Here is a 14260-nt window from a genome sequence, read left to right as displayed (position 1 = left end):
AGGATTACGTCTTGGGTGGATGCAGCAAAGCTGAAGCCCCAACTTCTCCAAAGCACAGAGAGCAAGGTCTAGGCCGGAAGGAGCCAAAGCCTTTCCAGATAAACCCAAGATCAACCAAGGCGAGGCAGCAAAGCCGAGCTCGCACTCCTTCGCAGTGCAAAAGCAGGGTGAGACAAAAGGCGTCAATACCCCTTTCAAGCTTCTAAGAGCCATACACCGAACCTTCATACATCGACCATACGGGTGAGGGTAAGGCCGCGCAACAGCACCAACAGACCCATGACCCCCAAAGGCAACAATGCCGTCTCCGCCTGGGTGAGGGTGAGTCCTAAGAAGAGGCACCAAGAGCCCTGGGCCTTCGACCAAGATTGGTCCCCCTTGTGGTCGTGTAGCCCGCCGTGGTGCACGCGTCACCTCTTCTCCGAAGTCTCCGCTTGGGTGACGGTAAGTCCTAAGAAGAGGCACCAAGAGCCTTGGGCTTTCTCCTTGTGGCCGTGTAGCCCGTCGAGGTCGGCGCACACGTCACCTTCTCCTCCGAAGTCTCTGTCTGGGTAAGGGTAAGTCCTAAGAAGAGGCACCAAGATCCCTGGGCTTTCTTTCTCTTGTGGCCGTGTAGCCCGCCGAGGTCGGCGCACACGTCACCTTCTCCTCCGAAGACTCGACTGGGTGAGGGTAAGTCCGTGTGACGGCACCAAGAGCCCTCGGCAATCGAAGCAAAAGCGGGCCCCGTAAAGGTCCAAAAGTTCCAAGGTGCCGAGGGCACATGACGACCCGAGCTGGAGCAATCCGGGGAGGACCAAGCTGCGGGAACGTGCCAAATAAGGCCATCAAGGGCTGCAAGGGCACAGAGCTGTGTGACTTGGAAAAGCAGGTTTGAAGAAGAGGACTACTTGGGAGCTCTTGAGCGCAGGACATGGAACCGTAGTGCCGGACACATAGCACTTTGGGTGGAGCAAACGGGTATAGCTGGACTCTCTCGTGGACTCGAGTTGTATGGCTCACGAGTTGGATGGCTTTGGAAAGAAAGTTTGATGAAGGGGACTACTTGCGACCGCTCAAGCACAGGACATGGAACCGTAGTGCCGGGCACATAGCACTCTCGGTGAGGGCATGACCTTGTACAACTGAAATTGGGCGAGTGGACCGAAGTCGTTTGGCTCTCCAAGGTCACCTCAAGATGGAAACAACTGGATGTGCAAGTGGCAATGTGCATGCAGTTAGGTGGATCAAAGTGGCAGTTGGCTCACTGAAGTTCGAAGGCGCGTCTTGGAACAAGGTCACCCGAAGATGGAAACAGCTGGATGTGCAAGTGGCAGTGTGCATGCAGTTGGGTGGGTTAAAGTGACAGCTGGCTCACTGAAGTTCGAAGGTGTCTTGGACTAGGTTACCAGTAGATGGAATCAGCTGTGTGTGCAAGTGGCAGTGTGCATGCAGTTGGGTGGGACAGAGTGGCAGCTGGCTCACTGAAGTTCAATGGTAGCTTGGATGTGGAAAGCACTCAAATCTAGCCAAAGGGCAAAGAGGGTGCAAGATTGAAGATCCGGCTCGAGACAAAGTTCAAGAAGGTTAAACTTGGCTCCTAGCCGTCCAAGCAGAGCTTGTTGGGATGACGTCTAAGAAGACTGGCTCTTCACAGTGCGGCAAGACACACTCAAAACTCAAGGTTCAAGGTGATGGTATAGTCAGGAAACGAAGCCGTGTGAGGGTCGTGATGGTGTCATGGGGACCCAAGCAAGACCAAGTGGAGGGACTTTGCGACTTCGTGAATAGGAACAAGCATGCGCTTGCGTAAAGGTCAAGACCGCCTGAACAGGTTTCGGGACAGTTTGACTGGAGCATGGCAAAGCAGGTCTTGGTGTCAAGGCAAGCTAGAGCACTCAAGTTAGATGAACCAAAGCCGAAGAAGTAGAAAGGTTTGAATGCCAAAGGTTCGTGATGGTTTCACTTGGAGTCAGGTGGACCAAAGGCACTGTCACAGAGAATCAATGCACTTGTGTATAGAACAGGTTGAAGCAGGGCATCAAGGTCCACGACAACCAAGTGCAGAGTTGGACATGGCACAAGTTGGGGCAAACCAAGCTGGAGTCAGTGAGGTGGGCAACTCTTGTCCATGAAGATTTTGCACAAAGAGCTCAAGGGGCATCGGCAAGCATCAAGGCTCAAAACAACGCTCCAACAAAGAGGAATGTGAAGTCAGATTTAAAGTAAAGATGTTGCAACCAAGTTCGGGTCAACTCGGCAAACAAGTCTTGACTTCCTTGAAGGCTTATACATTCCGGACAACACTGCATTGCTTAAGGTAATCACTCTTACTCAGCTCAGACACGAGCTTCGGTGACACCACGCAGTCACCTCGCAAATTTTGTGGGGATTGGGAGACTCTCAAGCAGGGGCTTGAAGTCCAGGCCTTTTAGATGAAAAAAGATAAAAATACAATCGTACTTCCCATTCATCCTCATCTTCACTACATCTCTCTTCTACAGCTGCGTTAGTAGTCAAAGACAATGGCATACAAGATTGTGCAACACGAGTAGCTATATTTTGAGGTATATGTAACATTATTATATTGCAAAATACGTATATCAAGTCGACTGCACACGATGCTTTTAATCAATTATATCATTTAGTGTGAATGAAATCAAATGCTAAGCAATTTCTTTCACAACTTCGTGACGAAGCTACAACTGAAAGCACACGTGTGGCTACATGCTATAGCTTGAATATTTCAGTATCATACTCTTTCTACCACATTGCAAAACTCAATTTCTTAATTGCATCCAAGTGTTGTGGATCCCCAAAGCTACCAATTCTATTACTTCACATGTTGATGAAAGGCTTCTTTTCCATCATCACCCGGCAAAAGTTAACCACATACAATTTTAAAATTACCAATCACTTTATTGTTTGCTAGCTGAGAATTGAGTTTGACAGCAAGGCTCCAAGACAAAAGCAACCCCATGCAAAGGTATATGCAATTGAAGCCATCTTTCATTAGCCTAGGCTACCATTTGTGCCTTCTCCCTAACAGTGAATTGGTTAAATTCTTTTATATGCCGTATAGCTTCAAACATTAACTAGTATACTTTACCAATGACAAACTTCTCAATGTCCACAATCCTGAGAAGCTCTACAAGAGGCTTAGTAATGTTGATAATTTATCAACATTCCTCCAAAATGTGAGTATTAAATTTTCACACCTAGTTACAACATCAGCATGTTTTGAATTCTTCGCTATCCAAAGATCCCACCTCCTATCTGCCACTGTCTCATTAAATGCTGGACAAACTACTAATAACCTTTGCAAGACATAATATGTTGTTGTAAATCTAGTGACACAAAAGATTTGCAACCCTTTATTAGGTGACTTTGAAGCTCGAAGGAAAGGTTAACAGTGCACTTGAGACGACCTGCTGGTCTACCCATGGACCCAAAGTCTTTTCGCATTCTCACCATCACTAAAACCAAAGGTATCTCTGAAGAGGGTGATGATAAGACACGGGCTGCTCTATGTTGTGATAATAATTCCCATGCTCTAAATTAATAACTTGCGTTCATGGACATGAACTATTGTAGCATCTCACTTCATGCAAAGAATAGAATAAAACATACTTATCGATATTTATCTTTAGAGTGTGAAGCAAGCTTTGAACACAAAAAAGATAAATCGTAAACTCTAAAAATCTCTTTAAAGTGTAAGACAAGCTTCCAACTCAGTGTGAAGGATAAAACCTACTTCCTATATTTCACATTATTTTAAGTGTGAAGCAAGCTTTGAACACAATAAAAAACAAGTCATATTCCTAAGACTATCTTTCAAGTGTGAAGCAAGCTTCGAGCACAATGAAAGACAAAACTAATTTTTGTTTTCTAAAATATATGTACAAGTGTGAAGTAAACTTCGAACACAAACACATATATCTAAATCTATATATAAGGCTTTTTTACTTAATATATTTGAAATATTTTAAATTTTTTAATTTTAGAAACACTATCTACAAAATGCCTCTTTTTTTTTTAGCTTAGGGCTTTCAAATATTGAAAGTCATGCACATAGTACATTGAAAATGATGTACTATTTTTATAGTGAGTTATTTTGATCGATAACTTTATCGATCGAAATGTAAGAACCTACACGTATGACCCAAAATACGTGATGGATCATCGTATAATATGTCCGTATAAAGAGGACAAAACATATAAAACGGATATTTTTCGTTTGTAAAAGCTAAAGTCAAAGCACATGGAAAGTGCAAGGAGACACATTTAGTGTGAGCATTTATGGACATATTTTGCACTAGTGTGCACACATCTTGTGAGTTGGGAGCTCCATCAGGTCTATAAAAGGATGTATTTGCATTAACTCTAATTGGATGGCATTGTGTGGTTTTCTTATAAGCATTAACATTGTGTTGCTAATATCTTGATCATCTTATTAGTTCCTAATCATGAGTTTGATCGTTTGCTATGAGCCTCCCTAGATTCATGCTTTTTAACCTGGTATCAAAGCTATTCTGACGAGAGCTAAGACATGCCATCAAGTTTAGGGTTTACCTTTATTAGTATCTTCTTTGAGGAAATGAATTAGTATAATTTAGAGTTTTCTATATTCTCATTAGCAACAACTCGACTTTCATAACAACAGATAAGTGAGCGACATTTTATAGTTAGTGCACACTCCAGAGCATTGCTCCATCAACTGGAAAAGATGTGTAAAGTAGAGTGAAGACTAAAAGAGGCATGGAGCTTTCACAACAAGCATGGTGTTCCTACACAACACAGAGAAATAGATCTCCATAACCTTTCCATCCAACCTAGTTGTGAGCAAAGTTGAACAACGAATTCCTCCAAGTAGCATCTCACAATTATCAAAGCAAGTCTACTTCATATCTCCAAAGAGAGCTTTACACATGGCAACTAGCATGGTAGAGAATAGAGAAACAAGGCGAGGAGGATTAGTGACAGTTAGACAACAATCCTACAAGAGAAATGAAATCTTCATCGACGCATAAGGAGGATCACAAAGACGACCACACCAACATCTTAAGCTTCACAGGTTGACTTGCAAAGATGCGATCATCTTCAGAAGATACTACCAGCAACAAAACAAGAAAACACATGCTACACAACAAGCAGATGTCGAGCAAAGTCCAACATCAAAAAAAAAAATTAAAAGCCATAAAGACAAGGATCTCCATCACGGACAAGATCTGCAAGAGTTTGTAGTGCAGAGTAGTTGAGCATGAAGGGAAGCTAAAGGAGATAATCTCTTTTATAAAGAAACTAATCAAAGAAGTGGTAGGTTTTTGACATCGTATGAGAAGCACATCATGAATGCTATTTAAGGTGAACAAGAATAAGCACGTCTAGAGCAAGAAGAAAGAGAGCGTATTCTTGTAGTGCAACCATCATCGAAGCTCATCCTCTCCACGAGGCCGTAAGCCCAACAAATTAGATCACAAGCAATAGCATCCTTTTGTTATTTTTTTAAAAAACTTATCCTAAAATAAGAGTTAGTTCACTTGGAATCAAGAAGCTTGTTTTTTAGACATCACTATAGTCATTTACATTAGCAATATGTGCATTCCATGTGAGACCTTCATGAAGATCAAATTTTCCATCCACAAAATGTTTTCACCAAGAATATGCAACATTTGTAAATGCCACCAATATAAGTACACAAATTCATGACCAAGAGTTGAAAAAAATACAACCTTTGATGAAATGTCGCCAAATAAGCACACGCATGGAGTAAGTGTAAATATGCGAGGACAAAGAAAGAGCTCTTAGAAAATCAACGACCAAGAAGCACCGAGTCTTCCACAAGTAAAAGAAACATGCTAAAAGTCTCCGAGTCCAAGGTGGAGAAAAAGATAGAGCCCAACAAATAAAGGTCACCAAGGGTGATACTAAAGAAATGGCATGGCTTCTAATCCTTAGTTGTGACCCTACTCTCTCGGTGTGTCAAGTGTCAAGACAAAGCTAACAAATGAAGGCCACCAAGGATGATGGTAAAGAAATGGCATGGCTTCTAATCCGTGGTTGTAATCCTACTCTCTGGATGTGTAAAGTGTCAAGACAAAGCCAACATTGTAACTCATAGAGAAACCTAGACGACTTGTTCCAGCCATATGAGTAGAGTGTAGATCAGGTCAATACATGCTAGATGTAAGACCCTCATCACATTGAGGGGAGGTGTTGAGAAATGCAATGTGTTAAGATACAACATGTGTAGAACAAGGGAAGAAGCATGCACATTAGAAAAGAAATAGACTAAGGATACATTAACAAAGGTTGATTTATATGGTCGTTCGTAAAAGGTGAAGTCAAAGGTAAAAAAGGTAGCACATGAAAAGTGCAAGGAGACAAATGTACTATGAGCATTTATGGACACTGGTTGACACTAGGATACACACATCTTATGAGTTGAAAGTTTCATGAAGGACTATAAAAGAATGTATTTAGATTAACTCTAATTGAATGACTTTCTTTATGTGGTTTTCGCATGGGCATTACCACTGTGCTGCTAATATCTTAATTATCTTCTTAATCATCTTATTATTACTTAAACATGAGTTTAATCACTTGCTATGAGCCACCCTAAATTCATGATTTTTAACAAACCCTTACCATCAAACTCAAAACTTTCATAAGGAGATGAGATGGCTTGGCCGAGAGATCGACAACAAGCAAGATCACTTCTTCAACATATCATAAGTGGTGAATAGGAAAATACAATGGATGAAAAATTGATACATGTATTGACAATTGATATTAGATACACTTTTTAATTAGAGATTCGGTTACAAATACAAAGGAGATTATGCCAAAATTATTGCCAACAAAATACCTGGTGCTTATGGATTGAGTTTGGATTACTCAAATACATACCTAATGCTATCGAATAACACTTTTGGTGCATTAGAATAATGACAAATGCAGTATGTTGATTTTGGGACATTTTGACTATATTCTACAAACCACAAAACCCTAATTCAGTTAAATTGGTGAGAGATATTTTAACATGATTATTTATATAGTCTTTTAGTACTCTATACGGACTACGTCAAGAGCCATCACGCTCCCAATTGCGGTATCATTTGCTATCCCAACTAGCAAGGTCACCCGTAAGCAAAAACCCAAATTAAATCATAGCCTATTTTGTATCTTACCAAAGCTTTTACATATTCCAAGAGTACTCCTTTAGAGATTCACGAAGAGCCATTGAACTCCCCGTTCCATTACTACTTGGTTGGTCAATAAACATAGTTGACTTTTTTATAAAAGTCAAAATATAATTTACTTTGGACCAAACCCTCTTCGGAGTAGATAGTACTCATCATTACCTTGCCATCAAGCCCAAAAACAAAGGATTTAGACAAGATTTGAACATAGACCCATATGATGATAAGGTGAATAATAGTAAGGATGCAAATGATTGTGATCTATATGAGAATATTTGTGAACGATGCTATGGATTATGATACTTGTGAGGACATCTATGGTGATATATATATATATATATATATATGTATGTATGTATGTATGTATGTATGTATGTATGTATGTATATATATATGTATGGCTCATGGAATAACTATAATGATGGTTCATTGGATAGCCATGATACCTATGCCTCCAATGATGACAATGATGTTGCATATCCTTTCGACCTTGGCATAAGTGCGAGGAAGAGTTTCATCGCCTTATACCTTTCTTATGAGTATGAGTGATTCAACTTCATTTCCATATGATCCAGATGGATGCTATACATATTATAAATATGTGTATGTTTATGCATCTACATAGGAGTTAATGGGTATCCTTTTGATCCGAACATTTTTTATGACTTTCTTTCTTTACTTGAAAGATGACGTGGACTCAAGTTTGATCCAGGAATGAGACATTCTACATGATAAATGTGTTTGAGGGATCAAATGGTGCTTAAAAACAATGAAATAGCGTATTGAAATTTTTAAATATCACTATTCCAACAACCCTATACCTTTCGATGTTGGATCCATAATATGTGGAAGCTTCACAACATTCAGATGTCATTATGGAGTATGTGACATGGCTTGATTTGATACAATTTATAGCCATATATATGTGTTTCCAACTCCGATATACATGGCTCACACATGAGCATGTTACTTGACATGAGTTCTTCATATGGTATTCTCCATTCATGCTAGATTACACATGGATGCCTAAGTTTTCCAGGACGAAAACCTCTTGAGACTAAAGCCCAAGAGAATCCTAACCAAATGTTTTTGAGTATGCATGCTCTCAATATTACAAATCCCTTTCAAGTTCTCTAGAATGCCATTTAGGTATCTATAAGAAAATTATGTTGAAGAAAATTATCTACATGTTTATAAACGAGATATCAACTCAATAGATCCTATGCACTATTACTCCTACTTGTAAAGCTAGTAGAATAGTTATTTATTACAACACTATGGTAGATGACTCTCTATATGTGTGTGTATAAATATGTGAATTTGTATGTACATATATGTATGTGTCTCTATGTGTATGTATGTGTATATACGTATATGTATATGCTGTATGTATGTATGTATAGTAAAATCTTTTTAGACTTCAATATGTGAATAATAGGTCAAGTTAATTAATAAGCCATCCATATATTGCAAATTCTTCTTGATTTAAATATGTTAATAATAGATCAATGAGTTAACAAGCGACTTAGGCAAAGAGAAATACGGAAAACTAACGAAAGATGGAACCTAGGATGACCATTTCCCATTGTACTCAAATAGAGCACCAAATACAAGTGTGGAAGTTGGCTCCTTAAAGTTTTGTCACTCTAGATATGGGACTCGGATGGATGCATCTTTAAAGCATGGTCATCATCCGGATAGATGCATCTTCAAAGCATAGTCATCATCGCGTAGTTATCTAGCAATTTTAAATGATGTGTGTACTCAATGGACCAAGTGACTTGTTATGTGAGGATGTCCCAACAGCCTTTTGCTGTCTAACTATGGTAGGTATTTGGAAGAGTGGTACTCGGTAGTCTAAGTGACAAATTAACTGAATGAAACCTCAAAGAGGACATGTTCATGTTAGTTTCAAAAAACTTCCTCCAATGCCACTCCCTACAGAAAGAGTGACAAGGCCTTCCATTACTCACATCTCTATCTAATTTTATTACTCACATCTCTATTTAATTTTCCCGCATCAAACCTTCTTTTTACAATTGTCTATGTAAGCATCTCTCCCTCAAACCTTCTTACAGTTCTTGTATATCTTTGCTATGTTATATTTGGTGCTACCTCTTGCAGTGGAATGCAAAATAGCCATCGTACCTAACACTACACTGGTTCTGTTGTCCATGCTTATGAAAATTTTATTATTTCGATGACAACAGAATCTTCTATATTTAGAAATAGACCTATTACCTGACCTGCAGCTTTCCTTGCTAAGGACTTTCAATTGTAGGTCGGTTTTCCTAAAGAACGCCATAGCGTCTTCGAACGGTTGCGTGAGCTGCTCATGGAACTTCTGGAGTTCATTACAATAGCTTTCCTACAACAGAAAATTTGGTATTGTAATTTTACTCGACAGATCCCGTTGTAAAGCCGAGTACGAGTGAAGAATATGTCAGAATAAAATACCATAAATTCATCCAGCTCCGGGTCCCCTCCACTAGAACTGGGTGAAGGTGATCGAGAGTTTTGATACTTCTTGATGACCTCGTTCAACCTCGTGACAACCTCCAGCGGAGCTCCAATCTAAATTGCATGCAAATGAAACCACTAATCAAGCGTGTAATAATTAAAAGCTTCTGCAGAAAGAAACGAGCTCGTAAAGCTCACCTGATGGCAATTAACAAATGCTACGACAAGGCGAGGGTAACTCGGGTGTGCAATAATTTTAGCCCTAATGTCATCGGGATGATTCGCCGCAGTGCTTGTATCCGTGTCCATGTATGGTGATGCGTCTCTGGTGTCATGTGTTGCAGAATTAGCTCGAGGGTTTACGGAGGATCCATTAGAGATATAGCCTTTCCGACCACCGCTAGATTGGCAAGCTCCATGGACTAGTTTGCAGGCGAGCTCGGCTTTTTCTTCTTCTGTTGAAAGCACAACAGCGCGCCCGTCGATCTGCTCGATTGTGAAATGAGGCTGTGGCTCCGCTTGGAAGAGGGCCTGTTGAAGGTAAGGTTCAAGTGTTGCATTGTAGTAATTAGCAAAGGAAGGCGTGTGAGCGGCTGCGGTGGTTGTGGCCTGTATGATATTAAGCTGATGCTGATGCTGCTGTTGATACTCAGACTCTTGAGGCCCGCGATCCGTCATTAGAGGCATCATGTACCCATCTGGATCCTCTAGTCCATAAGTGACCACATTGCAGAGCGACGGGTGCATAGACCTCAAGTGCCTGTCATCGTCCATCTTTAAAGTGTATAATACTCCACTATCCAGCTAGATGTAGATCTAGATCTCGACAAAATCCAGGCAATAGAGCTTTAGTTCGCTTTCACTGTTGCAGCCCCGCCTGTCGTCAAATATTTTGCATACTGCAGACACGCAGAAGGAGCCCAGGTTGTGTGGTTAGACGTAACACAATCGCTACTTCGTTTCCTTGTAATCCCCGATACAAATCATAATGTACCCCGTTCCCTCTCTCTCTCTCTCTCTCTCGCGCGCGCGCACACACACACACATCAGCTTCCAACCCGCCTCTGTTACTTCCGTAACCTACGGTAGCCTACCCTTGTCCGACAGCAGGGAGTTTTCAAGACTCAAGGGGCCCAAAATGCACCCAGCATGTGTTCACCAGCTCACCCTAGCAGTACTAGTTGCAGCATTCGTAGCCCCTTGTACGTTCCACTTTACAGTTCTCACCCCTTCGTAGGGTTTAATAAGCATGCAGGCGGAAATTACAGTCCGGAGGCCTTTGCTGAGGGCAAAACGAGACAAGCAAGAAATTACATTATTGAAGCCTTTGTTTCGTCTCCCGAAAGAAGAAGAAATATGCGCAGCTTCCAGCGGCTGGAGCGCTGACGGCGTCGGCTAACTCTTTACGCCCGGCTTGTTGACGGAGATGCTTCTCAACGTACGCTTTCTGTAGCTGTGCCATGACAAGGTACGTAAGGGGGGTAGGAGCGGGATAGGTACTGGGGGAGGGTAAGGGAAAGTTGAGAGAGACACACAGAAGGGTAAGGGAAAGTTGAGAGAGACACAGAGAGAGAGAGAGAGTCGAGAGGACCCGGGCCCGGGTGGTGTATCTTGGAGGAGAGAGAAAACCCAATGTGAGTCTGAGAGAAGAGGCGTGCAAACTAACTGCTTGCGAGACTTTGTTGCAAAAAACGGGAGTTACCTGAATCCGATCGCGTCAGATGAATGAAACCTACCAAGGTCCAAGGGTGAAGAGACCCTGTTTGACTGCGTACACAGCAAACCCAGCCCCACTGACGCTCTGCCCGAGGGAGTTAAATGACCCCTCTCTGCAGTGGAGTGTGTAGACAGGCTGGTCGAAAAGAAAGGCCGTCCGGCCTCGGGATCGTCACCCTGGATGGTCATATGGCCAGGACTCGGGAGTCGGGACTCGGGAGGTCGGCGTGTTAAGGCTTGATTATCCTTTCCTGGCTTCTCTCTGATTTTTTACACATGGCCCCCGGACCTTCCCGACCTAAGACTGGTGGAAGCTGCACGATGCCCCGTGGGCTCGTACAAAATAACACATTTTTCTCAACAAGTCACAAAACTTTGGACATCCTGGTGTTAAATTTGTCATTTTTGAGTTAAATGTTAATTTTTGAAATTAAGAAAACAACAAAGAAAATAACATTTAGAGGTGACAACAAAATGTTACGTACTATAGAGTTTGCAAGCACGCCTGATTTTTGACGGGCGGCCTTGGTAAAATATAGCAAGTTTTTTCGTATTTTACCTGATTTTTGGCAGGTGGCCTTGGTAAAATATAGCAAGTTTTTTCGTATTTTACCTTATTTTTGGCGGGTGCCCTTGGTTATTGACACGCATTTTAAAATTTTGCAAGTGTTTTAAGGCCAAAATGCTTAAACACGGAAGTGATACCCGTCGTCAAAAAGTAACTATGTTTGCAAGTTTCTTGTGAATGCTGATTGAACCTCCCACCCTCCAAGGAATTTGGTGTAATTAGAACTTTAAACTTGAAAAACAAAGCTTACAAAATTAAAGTCAAAGATTTCAAAAACCAACAAATTTACAACATGATATTTCTCTCTCTCCACTAAGTTGCTTCCCATCTCCTCACCCTCCTTAAGTTTTTTTTTTGAAATCTTGATTTTTATCTTCGTATTCAAACTGATTTGATAAAAATTAGAGCAACTATGCATTTACAGAGCAAAAAAGTACCAATCTCTACTCTTATTATTCATATTGTTTCAAGAGCTACATTCACTTCTGGCAGAAAAATATATCTCCTCTTTCTAGCCATGTGGTAGAAGCGTAAGGGTAAGGTAATTTTTTCATGAGTGGGGGCAGTGCCGTAATAGCACATGGGTGAAAACTAGTTAGAATAAATGATTATGAAAGGTGACAAAAAGAAGCTCTCATAAAAATGGCATTTATGACTACATTTATGATAAGTTCTTTTTTAAAAAAAAACTTTACGTAACTAATTCCTAGTTGATGAGAGGACTCCTCTCAAGGCCCCACATGCCTTTTTACAAACATTGCACATCACACGCACCCATAGGCAACATTACAAGATAGCATCATTCAGGGGTAACCAGCAAGCTTTGAACCAATAACCTTTGGCATATGAACCAAACATCTTACCAAACAATAATTATGATAGGTTTTAAAAAAATGGGATCTTCCAAAAATTTAGTGAGACTTTAGTTATTAATTTATTTTATTCAAGAGGTTCATTTCTTTCATTGTTATGGTGAGGAGTGATGGGTATTGAACTCGCTACATGAGCTTCCCGAGAATTTCATAGAACACCTTAGGCTCTTTACACAGCAAGTGGCGCCCATGCATTCGTGGTGCACTGGGCCAATGAGGGACACCACCATGCCTCATGTCTTTACACACCACCTCCTCTCTCCCTCTCCGACGGGCCACGCTGGCCTCCATGCCATGCCCACATTTCGCGTGCGCATGGGCAATGGGACATGGCTGCCCAAACTTGGGCTTAAGTCACTCCACCCAATCCTATGAATTGCCACGTCGTTGGGTGGACCATGCTGCTAGGCTTCCTGCCAAAAAGGGATGATAAAATCGCTCCTGACCAATTTCCAGAAGCGTACGATTTGTAGAGCGATCTCCACGTAAGCTCGAGTTTTTTTTTTTGGAGCTCTTTGTATTTTTTGCAAATCAACATGCTGCATGTTCTGCTTATCTGTATTTTCTGCTCTCTGCATGCTGTTTTTGTATTTTATGCAAATCAACATGCTGCAGGTTCTGTGAGTTTGTATTTTCTACTCTCTACATGCTGTTTTTTGCTGCATGCTCTGTATTTTTTTGCTCTCTGCTTATCTGTTTTTGCTGCATGTTTTGCTTATCTGTATTTTCTGCTCTCTGCATGCTGTTTTTTCTACAACATGCACTAGTTGAAAAAGGCGTTGCACATGTTAGTGGCTTCTATACCTCATGCAATCAAGATGCAAGCAAAGATCAGCGCATCTGCCTTGATGCTGTGCAAAACAGTTTATCACTATAGTTTGCCTTGGCTCTATTATGTGGATAGCACATACAAAGGATAACATCCTAGCAACAAAGCTATTGGAGCACACCTTGTGGCTTTACAAGAGCACCACACTTGCATAAATGTTCACACAATCATTACCCATCACAATATCATTGTGCAGTAGTCGCTCTTGCAATCGCATCATGTATTTGTTTCCCTTACCCAGTGCTCCTTTGGTAGAGATGATAACAAAATAGAGTAGATAATGTTTTGTGCACTGAAGGTACAACTTGATTAAAGTGATAAATTGTGTGTTATGTGGCTTGATTCGAGTGCTAAATTAAGCATTATGTGGCTCTGCCATGGGTGCTCAGTGTGTAGTGCTCTTGCTTTAATACTTTGATCACACACACATTTTTTTCCCTCGCACTCACTACAATACACTCCATACTTCTTGCTACAATACAAGCGACATCGCACTAACACTATGAGCTGAAGCATAAACAGTTTGAAGATCATGCATAAACAACTTAAGCTCAAGTGACATCTAGGTATTTGAAACCCAGTAATAAACAATCTGAAGCTACTTTGATGAAGCAATTGAGCTCAAGCGATATCG

General features: G+C 41.1%; 1 protein-coding gene and 1 long non-coding RNA gene across 2 annotated transcripts in view; both read right to left on the bottom strand.

Annotated features, from left to right (window-relative positions):
* The window catches only part of LOC147637697 (homeobox protein knotted-1-like 6), a 45524-nt gene extending 34633 nt beyond the window's left edge, over positions 1 to 10891 (bottom strand). Inside the window, exons 1-3 of the mRNA XM_086799522.1 lie at positions 9840 to 10891; positions 9639 to 9755; positions 9423 to 9549 (exon numbers count right to left, since the gene is read on the bottom strand). Coding sequence (XP_086655648.1) covers positions 9423 to 9549; positions 9639 to 9755; positions 9840 to 10415 — 820 coding nt within the window. The 5' untranslated portion in view covers positions 10416 to 10891. The remainder of the gene's footprint in view (positions 1 to 9422; positions 9550 to 9638; positions 9756 to 9839) is intronic.
* Positions 10411 to 11607, bottom strand: LOC147637696 (uncharacterized). The gene is made up of 3 exons (XR_015266072.1): positions 11344 to 11607; positions 10956 to 11094; positions 10411 to 10540 (listed from the first exon to the last, which is right to left on the bottom strand). It is a non-coding gene; the product is annotated as an uncharacterized LOC147637696 (long non-coding RNA).
* Between the last annotated feature and the right edge of the window lie 2653 nt (positions 11608 to 14260).

This window comes from Cibotium barometz, chromosome 6 (genome assembly GCF_041138505.1).
Source record: "Cibotium barometz isolate CiBa-2024 chromosome 6, ASM4113850v1, whole genome shotgun sequence".
Taxonomy (NCBI): Eukaryota; Viridiplantae; Streptophyta; class Polypodiopsida; order Cyatheales; family Cibotiaceae; genus Cibotium; species Cibotium barometz.
Note: the sequence above shows the minus strand (reverse complement) of the source record. Positions and strands in the feature narration are given on the sequence as shown.